Raw genomic sequence first — 14090 nt, forward strand, 5'->3', positions numbered from 1 at the left:
AGAAGTTCTAATGGTTTTAATGGTTATAATGGGAATTGTATTGGTTTAATTGTAAACTGTAATGTTACCTGTAGTACCATTACTGGTACCACTGGTAACATCTTGCCTTCTATTGGTGGCATGTTATGTCTATTGGGTACCATTAAGGACCAATAATGGTAATGGTTTGAATAGTTAGCTGATGGATTGTAATGGTATTCGTTGTGGAAACCATTAGAATTTCTGTGATGGTTTCTACTGTTTTTTTTCTCCCCCGCAGCAGAAGGGAAGAGTATCCAGGTGAGACTGTGCACAGACAGCGTTACATCCACAAAGACATGTTGGACACTGTTTATGAGCTTTCCATGACAACGCCCACCACCGTCTCCATAGAGACCTGAACGAAACACCCACCAGTGTGGAGCAGAGGGTGGCAGTGCAGCGACTCATTTTGCAGTCCCCCGGTCACGCAGCCTAAAATGTGTTGAGAACGAAAACAACACAAAATCCCGGTGAATGCTTTATGTGCTGTAAGGACCGTCCCTTTCCTTACTGTCCTCCATTCCTCTGGAGAACCGTCTCAGAGCATCATGTGGACAGGTCTGTGCGTTACGCAGCAAACCCCCACCACGCGGGAGGGAACCCGTTGTTAAATGCAAGGCGTGGCTGTGCGGGAGGGAGCGAGCTCATCTCTGCGGTTTTGATCTCCGGCTGCGTGCACCTGTCTTTACACACGGAATTTCCCCCAGTTCTGCATCACTGGAGAGAAGGGCGAGGGAGCGAGCGCGCGCCGCAATCTCACGGGGGGGGGGAAAAAAAATCACCAACCGTATCGGGGTACACGCGCGCAGGGCTTTTTTTTCTTCCGTTTCATGAACGGGGATATCGTGCGCGCGGGTCGGAAGCTGGCTGACTCGTTAACATGGATGTGGTTAGCGCGCGAAGCTTTTGCTTGCTCTGCGTGGTCGCGCTCGTGTTGCTCTCCGCGCTGGTAGCTGAAGGCAAGAGGCGGTCGACGCGCTGTCCCCCGACCTGCACGTGCACCAAAGACACCGCGCTGTGCTCGAGCAGCTCCTCCATTCCGCGCGGCTTCCCTCCCGACGTCATCTCACTGTAAGTCCCTCACGAGAACATGGCTAGCTTTAGCTTTTTTTCTTCTTCTCACTGAGGAAACATCAAATATTGAGATCTAGCAGGTAATAACGCGTTTATTGGACCGTTTTGGTTTTCACTTAAAGACATGAAGACTGACTGTACCCTGATAACCCACCTCACTTTATCTGTTAAATATGTATAAGAATAAGAAGAATTCATGCTTATTTTTAATGACACTCGCTTTTAGGCTGTTGTTTAACATGTTTTTTTCTCTCTTATGCAATCCTTCATCTTTCCTAATGAATCAAATTATTTATTTCTTATTATTTTCAAGATCCTTTGTGAAGTCCAGCTTCAGTGAAATCCCCAAGGAGAGCTTCATTCACACCCCAGCACTCCACCTCCTGTAAGATCAATAACAACAACAACAACAATAATAATAATAATAATAATAATAATAACAATGTGTAATTAAAGTAAAAAAAAATAAAATAAATAATGTTCATTTCAATATCTTAGTGTGCATTCAGTCTTATGTAAATTGTACCCAAACAGTCCTACAGATTAGTGTAACAGTCGCCATGTTGCAGTAGGGACCCCTAAACGTGACAGTAAATAAAACAAGCTCACAAGCTTTCCCTTCCTCTCTATAATTCCAACATTATAACTTTTCTGGCTTAAAATCACTTAACCTTATCTTTCTTTGTTACTGGGGTGGTGTTGTATAGAGTACAGCTTTCCTACCTGTACTATCCTTATTGTATCTTTTACATGGCAAGATGAAAGTACTGTACATTTTAATGGTTAGCACATTTGCCTTTCACCTCCGAGGTTGGAAGTTCGAATCATTCCTTGCTCTGTGTGTGCGGAGTTTGCCTGTTCTTTCCGTGCTTCGGGGGTTTCTTCCCCCAGTCCAAAGATATGCGTTGTAGGCTGACTGGCATTTCCAAATCAGCCATACTGTGTAAATGTGTGCCATTATGCCCTGCGATGGGTTGGGGTGTCCCCTCCCTTGTTTCCCAAGTATCCTGGGAAAGGCTCCAGGCTCCCCGGTGAAGGATAAGTGGAACAGATAATGTATGGATGGATTAGATTTCAGAGTACAGTTTGTACACATTTCCAGGTAAAAGATACACACTAAAGGTACAGTAGATGTACCATAGGGCGTACCACCCCAGTGACAAGAAAATTTACAGTTTAGTAAAAATTGTTTTCTTTTTTCCTGACACTGCACAGGAATATACAAGGTATAATAAAAGCTGGGATATATAACTTATCAAACCTCCATTACTGAAAAGCAATTACACATATACAGATGCAATCAAAATTATTCAACCCCCATTGCAAATCAGGTTTATTGTAAAAATTTACAGACTTTCAGCTGTTTGCAATGAACAAATTAAACAAAAGCAATTCAAATAGTTCAACACAATGAATGCTTCAAGTGGTTTCCACAAATTCAACTGAAAATACAACTTATAATGACTTCTCCAGTTTCAAAATTATTCAACCCCTTCATGGCACACATCTTTAGTAGTTAGTAGAGCACCATTTTGCTGTTATGACCTGCTGCAACCGAGATGCATAGCTTCTAGCAGCATTCCCGAGGAATCTTAGCCCATTCCTCATGAGCAATGGCCTCCAGTTCAGTAATGTTCTTAGGTTTGCGTGCTGCAGCTGTCTTCTTCAAATCCCACCAGAGATTTTCTATGGGGTTCAAGTCAGGTGTCTGTGATGGACCTGTAGAATCTTCCAGGACTTCTTCTGCAACCAAGCCTTGGTGGAATTTGAGGTATGCTTGGGATTACTGTCCTGTTGACAGGTCCAATGATGCTCAAGCTTCAGCTTCCTCACAGACGGCATGACATTTTCTCCTAGGATTTCCTGATACTTCAATGAATCCATCTTGCCTTCAACATGCTGCGGGTTTCCACTGCCAGAGGATGCAAAGCAGCCCCAAAGCATCACCGAGCCACCACCATGCTTGACTGTGGACAGAGTGTTTTTCTTCATTCTTCTTCCTCCAGACGTACCGCTGATCCATCGTGCTGAAAAGTTCCAGTTGTTTTTTCCATCACTCCACAGAACAGAATCCCAAAACTTACATGGCTTATTTATATGATTTTGAGCCGACTTTTCTTGTGCTTTTGGGTCAGTAGTGGTGTACGTCTTGGAGTTCTGGCATTGAAACCTTCTGCGTTTAGTACACGCCTCAGTGTGCCCACTGAAACCTCAGTGCCTGTTGCCACCAAGTCTTGCTGCAGGTCTTTTGCATTCACTCGAAGGTTTTTCATAACCTGCCTTCTCAGAAATCTGGTTGCAGCCGTTGATAGCTTCCTTTTTCTGCCCTGTCCAGGTATTTCATACATTTTCTGCCCCTAGCCAGTTCAGGTATTTCATGTCTTCCAGCTCAAGCACACCTGGTGCAACTAATGAAGCCCCTTGATTAGTTCCATCACGTGTGCTTGAGACAAAACCTGTTTTGCATATTTGTGCTGTTGTGAGGGATTCTGTTCAGGGGGATGAACAATTTTAAAACTAGAGAAATCATTATAAGTTGCATTTTCAGTTGAATTTGGGGAAATCACTTGAAGCATTCGTTATGTTGAACTATTTCAATTACTTTAGTTTGATTTGTTCATTGCAAACAGCTGAAAGTCTATAAAATTTAACAATAAACCTGATTTGCAATAGGGGTTGAATAATTTTGATTGCAACTGTAAATAATGCCAACTTGGACCTAAAGTTCTGGCATAGAAACTGTTATAGTCCTAATAAATAGACAAAATGTTATTCTATACAAGTAAATGTGTACTGAGGGTGAATATATTTTACCTTTAATACATTCCTCAAGAGTTCTTTGGAGGGTTACAGTTCTTATTTCTTAATTTCCTACTTGGAACCATTTCCGATGATGGAATATATAAGGGATTCCCAAGAAAGACAAACTGAGATGGACCTTCCCCCCCCAAGTGTGTATATTTATATAAAATACAGTTAACACAGTACTGACTGTGCTTGTTTATACAGACTGAAATTTGTTTTGGATTATTTTAATTAAAGATGCACCGATGGCCAATAATCGGTATCGGTTAAAGGCAATTTTTCATGCCATCAGCCATCGGCCGAAAGATTAAAAAGATCCGATGATCAGGGCCGATTATATCCTGTCAATCAAAAGAGGGTGGGAAAACACATGGGATTTGTGCTGTGTGTAAAGAAGATGTCTCTTGTGTGGAATTACTTTGAATTGGGTGACAATGACGACAAAAATGCAGTCTCTAAGCTCTGCACTGCTAAAATTTTACACTGGACGCTGCAGCAGTGAAGCGGGAGTTTCGGCGTTCAGTAAATGTATTTTTTTCTTGCTGCGCTGCTTGAGCTGCTCGCGCTGAATTAAAGCACCAGTACACCGCTGAAAGACTTAAATGAAGATGAGTTGACAAAAAAAAGGTATATATTGCACAGAAAAATATATTTGTAGAGTAGTATGTTTCATATCCCGTTAATGCTAATATGAGTTAAAAAAAAGTTAATCAAAAAAAGTTTATATTATATATTACCAGTTTGAGAAATTTAGTATCGGTACATCTCTAATTTTAACTAAGCATATCGGTTTATTATATTTATTTATTAAAACTAAGCTCTTTACACAGTGTCTTTTGGTAAATGACATACTGTATATTGGTACTGCCAATGTTGGTATGTAGCCATGTGTAACTAGATGAATAGAAAGACAATTACTAATGCACTAAAATATTTATACATACAAAAAAACAAAACAAATAATATACCCACGCGCATGGTCTGAGCCAAATTTGAACTGGCTATTTAACTGCTGTAGCTTGTCATGACAAAGCCTGAGGAACTTTTACATTAAATGTATTTTGTAAATGATTCTACAGTGTCTGAAGCAACTTACACAGATCAAACTAAACAGTAGTGGTTTAAAGGTCTTGTGTCTCTGTTGCAGTAACAGCCCTGGGATTTGATTTCACAAACTTACAGTTTAATACAGAATGCTTTCAAACAGGAGGTTTAAAGCTCCTAAAGATGGCCATGTCAAATCTTTAATAGTGTCTGTCATTTCCGTTGTGTAAGACTTTTCACAGCCAACGTGTTCGAGTCCATAAATGAGGACGCCTTCCTTGGTCTTCCACATTTGGAATACCTGTAAGTGTTGCTTGCTTTTGATTTGAAAGACTTTGGAAGTATTCAAATGTCCAGTGAGGTTATGTTTTGCTTCTTCTTTTACAGGTTTATTGAAAATAATCAAATCAAGTCTATATCACCTTTTGCCTTCCGAGGTCTTAAGTCCTTAATACACTTGTGAGTATTGAAATCTGTATGAAGTAGTCAGTAACTGTAAGTTCTTTTTTTCCTTTGAAGGTTTCTTTGGTTTTATTTCCAGAAATAACGGACAAGAGTGCTTAATTCTTTCCTGAGATGGTTTGAGATGAATTCTGTGATCAGTTTTCATTTTCACAACTGCAACCGTAAGGCACAATAACAAGGCTTTTAATGCTTCCCAAGACGTTACTCCCACCAAGGCTGCTTTATTCATTCACCCTGGCAACAAGTGAAAGCCCTAGCAGATTAGGTTGTTTTCCGGTCCTCAAAAAGAATCACAGCTTTTCAAAAAATCTCTTTTATCCTGGCTGACACCTCATTCAATACATTACTTGCAAAAGAGAGAAGCTTCATGTGATTGGGGTCTCAACAGTGAATTAAACAATCCCAGATTGTTCCTTGTGTCCCTTGGGTTTGGGGTGAGGAGCTCTGGTGAGGACATTCAGCTCAAACTGGGCTGAGCTTCCCAAAAGCACTAGGAAGCAATCATCATCTGAGTCATTTCAATGTTCTACAATTCTGACAGTGAAATCATACTCCAGTTCTGGGAAGCCACGTCAAAGTAGCATTTTCACATTCAACTTGAATGGACTTGTCTTTTAAAATCCCTGATTTAACATGACTTTAAGGCTAAGTTGCATCACAAAATGCTCCCTGATCACTCCATATAATCACAGTAACATTCTGTGATAAAATAATAACAACAAAAACAAAACAAACAAATCAGCTAAAATCAACAGTCTTCCAATACATGGCACTGGAAATTTATGGCAACTAAATTCATAGAACTGAAGTGTAACGTCTCTTCAAATCTAATGTAGAGTCTGATACAAAATAAAAAGCAAAGGTTTACGGTTATAATGCTCTGTGATTTGTGTAACTCGCTGATTTTTAATATATATTTCCTAATGGATTTCTAGAAACAGCATATATTTTGAGATAGAAAGACGATTAGTGCATAGCCATGACACGCTGATCAGGTAGGCAGGTACTTCACTTTCATCTCCTCAGTACCAATCCATTTGATCTATGTATCTAATAGGGTGGTGTGATACCGAGGGCTGTTAACACACTGAAGGGGATTATTTTCCAACAGCACATCCTGAAGGGTTTTAATCCTCTTATACCACAGCAATTTGTCAATTAAAGGACAATTTTTATTGATTTATAGTTATGTTTAATGTTGTGGTTCACAAAATAAGGGCATTGCTATTATCCTGTAATCATGTTAAAGCAGCTTTAAACAGTGTTCGGTCACTAGCCTCTCTATTTTTCTCTTAATACATCAAGTTACCAAGAAACTGTCCTGAAGACTTCTTTTCTATGTCAGAAAACGTAAGGAACAGCCTGGAGACTCCTTTGGAAAATGCTAAATAAATAAAATCTCACAGAAAACTTCACCACGCCAGCAATTACATGAAGTGGTTAATCCATTAATGAGTAGCATCCACCATACAAGTGCCTGTGTAAATCTTATTGTAGAAATAGATGTGTTAGAATGACCAAATCATAATATAAACCTGTGACTCGCTTTGATCCAAAACTTTTCCAAGCTGTGTTGCTACATTAAATTTATCAACACCTATCCATCCGTAGATTTTCTGTAACGCTTATCCTGCACAGGATCATGGGGGAGCCTGGAGCCTATCCCAGGGAACTCAGGGCACAGTGGGGGACACTCTGGACGGGGTGCTAACCCATCGCAGGCACAATCACACACTACAGACAATCTGAAAATGCTTACAATGCATGTCTTTGGTCTGGGGGAGGAAAACAGAGTACCTGGAGGAAACCCCTGAAGCACAGGGAGATCATGCAAGCTCTACTCACACAGAGCAGAGACAGGAATCGAACCCCCAACTCCAGAGGTGTAAGGCAGATGTGCTAACCATTAAGCCACTAGTAGTACTAGTGTGCCTTCCTGTTTTGATCAGTCTCATCCTACTGTTATTCAATTCAATTCAGTTTTATTTGTATCGCGCTTTTAACAATAGACATTGTCCCAAAGCTGCTTTACACAAACATATAAATTCAGGATATAGATTGTAAATGTGTGAATTCATCCCTAATGAGCAAACCAGAGGTGATTATGTATCATGTAGCAATTCTCAGAAAGAAGGTTGAAGGTTTATGGCATGCTCTTCTTACAGTTCAGCGTGAGACAGACAGCTGTTCGAGAACAGAGAGTTGGCCCTCCTGTCTGATTTGATCTGTAGCATTTTATAGCACAACCTAAAGTGTCCCAACTGACAGTTTAGCTCAGAGGTCTGGAAACAATAGAGGCACATTCATTAACTGCACAATGATTCAACATGTGGTTGTAATTATCCAGTAAGAATTCAGTGGTAGTTTTGGACTTCATTCAGTTGGACAGAAAAGGCGTCATTGTTGAATGTTTTTAGCATTAACCGTGGGGATGTCAAAACATGTCCTATTGTCCTATCAACAATTGTCCTAGCAAAATGTCCTAGTAATGTACTGTTACATAAATGTCCTTGCTTACAAAGGTCTGGATACACAGCTAACATGACTGCATGAAAACAACAGTTACATTTATTGCTTAACTATTAATGATTAGTTTCTATCAATAAATAGGACAACAGTATGACATGGTCATGTTTTGTTTCGTAGTGTTCACACTACCACTATTGACAAGCACCATGGATGCTGAGATAGCAGTTTTGAACTTCAAGTAGAGAATATATGCATACTTTTCTGTCTATTCATTTTTAATCATTCTCTTTCTGTCATTAACTTAAAAAAAAAAAAATACAAACCATGTTTTTAGTTCTGTGAAAACCTTTCCCTTTCTGAGCTAATGTTAGCTAGTCTCTGGTCTGATAAGCTGCCTTTAGATAATTGACATAAATGCATGTAATTGGAAAAAGTGCAACAAATGTCGAAAATGTGACGGGAGATATGGTGCAGTAATAATATAGTTATGATTATATGCTCTTAAATGCCATTTTCACTATCAAGGTGAACCAAAAGATCATTCAGGTAGATTTACTTATATGTCAAATGCATTTAATGTAAATCTCAAATTAAAGACAAACATGTGTGTGAACATGTGTAAACAAGCTTTCATTGAATAAAAGGATTTTTACTAAAATGTCCCCACAGGAGCCTTGCCTTCAACAATCTGGAGTCTCTGCCAAAAGATCTCTTTAAATGGGTGGACACTTTGACAAAAGTGTATGTATTAATTTAACATCCAGCAATACTATGGACTGGTTACTGGATGAGCTGATGGTAAAACTGTTCACTATTGTGTGCTGTCCAGTGACTTGCGTGGAAATCTGTTCACCTGTGATTGCAAACTGAAGTGGCTGGTGGACTGGATTTACCACACGAACGCAACCGTAGACCAGATATACTGCAACAGCCCTCCAGCCTATCAAGGAAAGAAAATCAACGATCTTACTCCGCAGTCATTTGACTGCATAACAACGGGTCAGTTTATTGTTGTATGTGGTGTTCGTAATAGTCATGAACTATGTATCCCATGATTTGGGATTCATATTGCAATATTAATCTAGCTTTTGTTGCAGATTTTTCCCTGCTGAAGTCTCTCGAGTTCCAGTCCATTTCAGTGGAGACATTTACTTTTGGTGGTGACCAGTATGTGGTGTTTGCCCAGCCTTTCATTGGAAGATGTAGCTTTATGGAATGGGACCATGTTCAAATGGAATTTCGGAATTTTGACAATATTACGAGTACGTGTTGTATATTGTAATTAGCCAAGCATGTCATTTCATTTCATTAAATGTAATGTACAGTCCCCTCCAAAAGTATTGGGACAGCAAGGCTAATTCATTCATGTTTGTGCTGCACACCAATGACATTTGGGTTTGAGATCAAAAGATGGAAATGAGAAGAGAGTTTAGGATTTCAGATTTTATTTCCTGGTATTTACATCTAGACGTGTTAAACAACATAAAACATAGAACCTTTTGGTATCAGAACACCCAATTATTAGGTGAGCAAAAGTATAGGAACACATAAGTCATGAAGTAAATGAAAGTAAACACTTAATATTTGGTTGCACATCCCCTTCTTGCAATAACTGCATCAAACCAGCGATTCACTGACATCACCAAACAGTTGGTTCCTTATTTTGTGATGATCTTCCAGGATTTTACCGCGGCCTCTTTCAATTGTTTGTTGTTTGTTTCCCTTCAGTCTCCGCTTCAGGAGGTGAAATGCTGCTCGGTAGGGTTAAGGTCTCGTGATTGACTTGGCCAGTTTAAACAGTGTGTTTTGGATCATTGTCTTGCTGCATGATGAAGTTCCTCCTGATTAATTTGGATGCATTTCTCTGTAAATTGGCAGACAATCATCAATAAAGATTAGTGAGAGCCTGTTCCAGAGGCAGCCATGCAAACCCAAGCCATGACACTACCACCATGTTTCACAGATGAGCATATACCGTGCCCTCCACTAATATCGGAACCCTTGGTAAATAAGAGCAAAGAAGGCTGTGAAAAATTGTCTTTATTGTTTAACCTTTTGATCTTTTGTTAAAAAAAAAAATCACAAAAATAATTGTTCTCATGGATATCAAACAATTGCAAACACAACACAGGTATATAAAAAACAACAACAACAACCCTATATCTTTGTTAAATGTAGACGTGCAACAATTATTGGCACCCCTTTGAATTCATATGAGAAAAATAAATTTGAAGTATATTCCCATTCAAATTTTAGATTTTTTTTTAGTACACTTGGGTGACTAAGAACAGGAAATTGTTCAAGCATGACTTCCTGTTTTACAGGGGTATAAATATGAGGTAACATATAGGCCAAATTTCCTTAGTCATTGATAACAATGGGTAAGACCAAGGAATATAGCTGTGATGTGCGGCAAAAGGTTGTTGAGCTTCAAAAATGGGAAGTGGCTATAAGAAAATAGGAAAAGTATTGAAAATGCCCATTTCCACCATCAGGGCAAGAATTAAAAGTTCAAGTCAACTGGAAATGTTATGAATCAACCTGGAATTGGACGTGTGTCTGTATTGTCTCAACGAAGAGGATGGTTCGCGTGGCCAAAAAATCTCCAAGGATCACAGCTGAAGAACTGCAGAAGTTAGTTGTGTCTTGAGGTCAGAAAGTCCCCAAAACTACAATCTGAAGTCACCTACATCACTACAAGTTGTTTGGAAGGGTTTCAAGAAAAAAATCCTCTGTTCTCATCCACAAACAAACTGAAGCATCTCCAGTTTGCCAGACACTACTGGAACTTCAAATGGGATCGGGTTCTATGGTCAGATATAGCGCTTTTTGTCAATAAACACCAGAGGTGGTTTTGGCGCACACAGAGAGGTAGCCAAATGGAAAAGTACCTTTCTTTGCTCTTTAATGTTTTTATGCCAAAAGACCTGGACATTTTGTTATTACACATGGCATCATGGCCTCTATCAAAAATCAACAGATATTAAATGAAAACCTGACTGCCTCTGCCAGAAAGTTTCAAATGGGCCATGGTTGGATCTTCCAGCAGGACAATGATCCAAAACATACATCAAAATCAACAAAAAATTGGTTTACTGAGCACAAAATCAAGGTCCTGCCATGGTCATCCCAGTCCCCTGACTTGAAACCCATAAAAAACCTGTGGGGTGAACTGAAGATGAGAGTCCACCAGCATGGACCTCGAAATTTGAAGGATCTGGAGAGATTCTGTATAGAGGAATGGTCTCAGATTCCTTGCCATGTATTCTCCAACCTCATCAGGCATTATAGGAGAAGACAAGCTTGGCAAAGGGCGGTAGCACAAAGCATTGACTAAAAGGGTGCCAATAATTGTTGCACAGCTATATTTAACAAAGATTTTTTTTGGATAAACCTGTGGTTTGTTTGCAATTGTTTGATATCCATGAGAGCAGAGTATTTTTGTGAATTTTTTTAAACAAAAGATCAAAACAATAGATATATTTTCACAGCCTTCATTGCTCATATTTACCAAGGGTGCCAATATTGGTGGAGGACACTGTATGGTTTGAATCATGAGGAGATCCTTTCTTTCTCCACACTTTGGCCTTCCAATCACTTTGGTAGAGATTAATCTTGGTTCCAGAACTCTTGTGGCTCATCTCTGTATTTCTTTGCGAATTCCAATCTGGCTTTGTGATTCTTATTGCTAATGAGTAGTTTGCATCTTGTGGTATGGCCTCGATATTTCTGTTTTCAAAGTCTTGTTTGAGTGATGGATTGTAATACCTTCATCCAGCCCTGTGGAGGTTGTTTGTGATGTCACTCACTGTTGTTCTTGGGTTTTTCTTCACAGCTTTCGCAATGTTTCTGTTATCAGCTGCTGTTGTTTTTCCTGGCCAACCCATTCGGTGTCTGTTTCTCAGTACACCATTGGTCTAACAGGACACACCAGGGTAACAAGAAACACCTGTCAGTCACATGGTCCAATATTTTTGCTCACCTACAAATTCGGTGGTCTGATACAAAATGTGTCATTTAGCACATATAAATATAAACATCGGGAAATAAAAGCTGAAATTTTTAAATCTTTTTTCATATTCATCTTTTGATCTCAAACCAAAAGTCTTCAGTGTACAGGGGACTGTATATATGGGGCAGTTATTTAAAATTAGAACTGACTAACCACAAAATGATGATGAACAAGTTAGGATTTGCAATCCAAATCCCTCAGGCTAGATATCACTTAGATATTATTACTTATTTCTCTAACAGGCACCTCCACTGTTATTTGCAAACCTCTGGTGATCGATGACCAGCTGTTTGTTGTAGTGGCTCAGCTCTTTGGTGGCTCACATATCTACAAGCGAGACATCTCCGCCAACAAGTTCATCAAAATCCAAGACATTGACATCCTAAAAATCCGCAAGCCTAATGATGTGGAGGTGTTCCGCTTGGATGGAGAATCCTTCTTTGTCATTGCTGACAGCTCCAAAGCTGGTTCTACCACCGTGTACAAGTGGAACGGCAACGGCTTTTACTCACACCAGTCGCTGCACCCGTGGTACCGTGACACTGACGTGGAACATCTGGAAATTTCTGGCAAGCCACACCTGATCTTATCCAGCAGCTCGCAACGGCCTGTCGTCTACCAGTGGAACAGGAGCTCCAAGCTGTTTGAGAGGCGTACTGACATCCCTGAAATGGAGGATGTCTATGCTGTGAAGCACTTTCAAGTGAAAGGTGAGCTCTATGTGTGCCTAACACGCTTCATTGGTGACTCCAAGGTGATGAAATGGGACGGCGCCATGTTTGAAGAGGTCCAGAGTGTGCCCTCACGAGGTTCCATGGTCTTCCAGCCGTTTGCGGTGGCGGACTGGCAGTACGCCATCCTGGGCAGTGATTACTCCTTCACTCAGGTGTACCGCTGGGATGCCAAGAAAGGCCAGTTCATTCACTTCCAAGAGCTCAACATCCAGGCCCCACGAGCATTCTCACTGGTGTCCATTGATAATCGAGAGTTCCTCCTGGCATCCAGTTTTAAGGGGCAAACACGCATATATGAACACTTGATCCTTGACTTGAGTGATTGATTGAATGATGAATGGGGGTGCGGGTTACTGATAAACCAGTGATACGTTCCACTTTGTGGGTAAATGGGGAGAAGATACTGATAAATCAGTGATACTTCAGCTTGAGAATGGACGACATGGGTAGCACACATGCATGCCAACGCCTTTACATAGGTGTCCACCATCGCTTGAAATCCATATTGTTAAGCCAAGCCATGCTCTAACACTTCACTGAGTGTATTGTTATCTTAACTAAAAGATTACAGATTTTGGTGATTATTGTAAACACAGCTACTGAAAATAGATATTTTATTCTATTCTATTTATGATCATGTTTGAAACAATATGCTAAATTCAATGTTTACATTTTATCCCTGCTTTCCATTTGTAAACTGAAAATGTATTACGCTTTTGTAAGACGTGGGGTCAAACCAGCAAAAGAATTTGATAGGATTTTGAAATCATTTTTATTGATGTTGGTTTGTATGATCTGTAAACGCAACTAAAGACACTGTTTTAATAATTAAATCCAGTAATAGTTATGTGATTCAAAATTTTTAATAGACCGTACTATCATGACATTGTTCTATTGGACCAACAATCATTTGCCACAAATGTATTCAATTCATTATGCCTGCATTGTATGGAAACCAAAGGTCAAAACTGAAGCCATGGTTTTAAATTGAAATAAAAATATAAATCACATTACATGTGTTGATTTTCTGACTGCAGTGTTTTCGTTTTACTCCCCTTCACGAAATAACAAGGGTAGCCAGCATGATATTGGGGGTTGATAAGTAGTCACATATGTCTTGTTTTGTAATGCCATATCCATTTGTGCTTTATGGTTCCAGAGTATTCCATGTTTATTCTGAAACATTATAAGTAGTTTCCCAGTATCTCACATCCTTGCTTTACAATCTCTTCGGGGTCTGTGGTTACACAAGGGTCTGCTTTGAACTCCAATATCTTGGAAATTTTGAACATTTTCCATTGTGTCTCTGAAGCATTGGCTGCCACTCCTTGGATAGCCATGTGTTAACAGGCACATACAATACTGGCTTTGTTGCCATGATTCACTAGCAAGGCAGGACAAGTTCATGTAGGCTCCATGCTCTGGCCTGAGTGTTGCTGAAGGATTCCAGCTCATTTCATGTTGCC

At 39.8% G+C, this 14090-nt stretch overlaps 1 protein-coding gene across 1 annotated transcript; it reads left to right on the forward strand.

Moving 5' to 3' along the window:
- On the forward strand, positions 1-13634 carry lgi1a (leucine-rich, glioma inactivated 1a). Its single transcript, XM_017460928.3, has 8 exons — positions 1-1092; positions 1409-1480; positions 5176-5247; positions 5332-5403; positions 8548-8619; positions 8708-8877; positions 8976-9140; positions 12133-13634. The coding sequence occupies exons 1-8, from the start codon at positions 902-904 to the stop codon at positions 12948-12950; spliced, it is 1632 nt and encodes a 543-aa protein (XP_017316417.1). The 5' UTR covers positions 1-901; the 3' UTR covers positions 12951-13634.
- The last annotated feature ends 456 nt before the right edge of the window (positions 13635-14090 follow it).

This window comes from Ictalurus punctatus, chromosome 29, assembly GCF_001660625.3.
Source record: "Ictalurus punctatus breed USDA103 chromosome 29, Coco_2.0, whole genome shotgun sequence".
Classification (NCBI taxonomy): domain Eukaryota; kingdom Metazoa; phylum Chordata; class Actinopteri; order Siluriformes; family Ictaluridae; genus Ictalurus; species Ictalurus punctatus.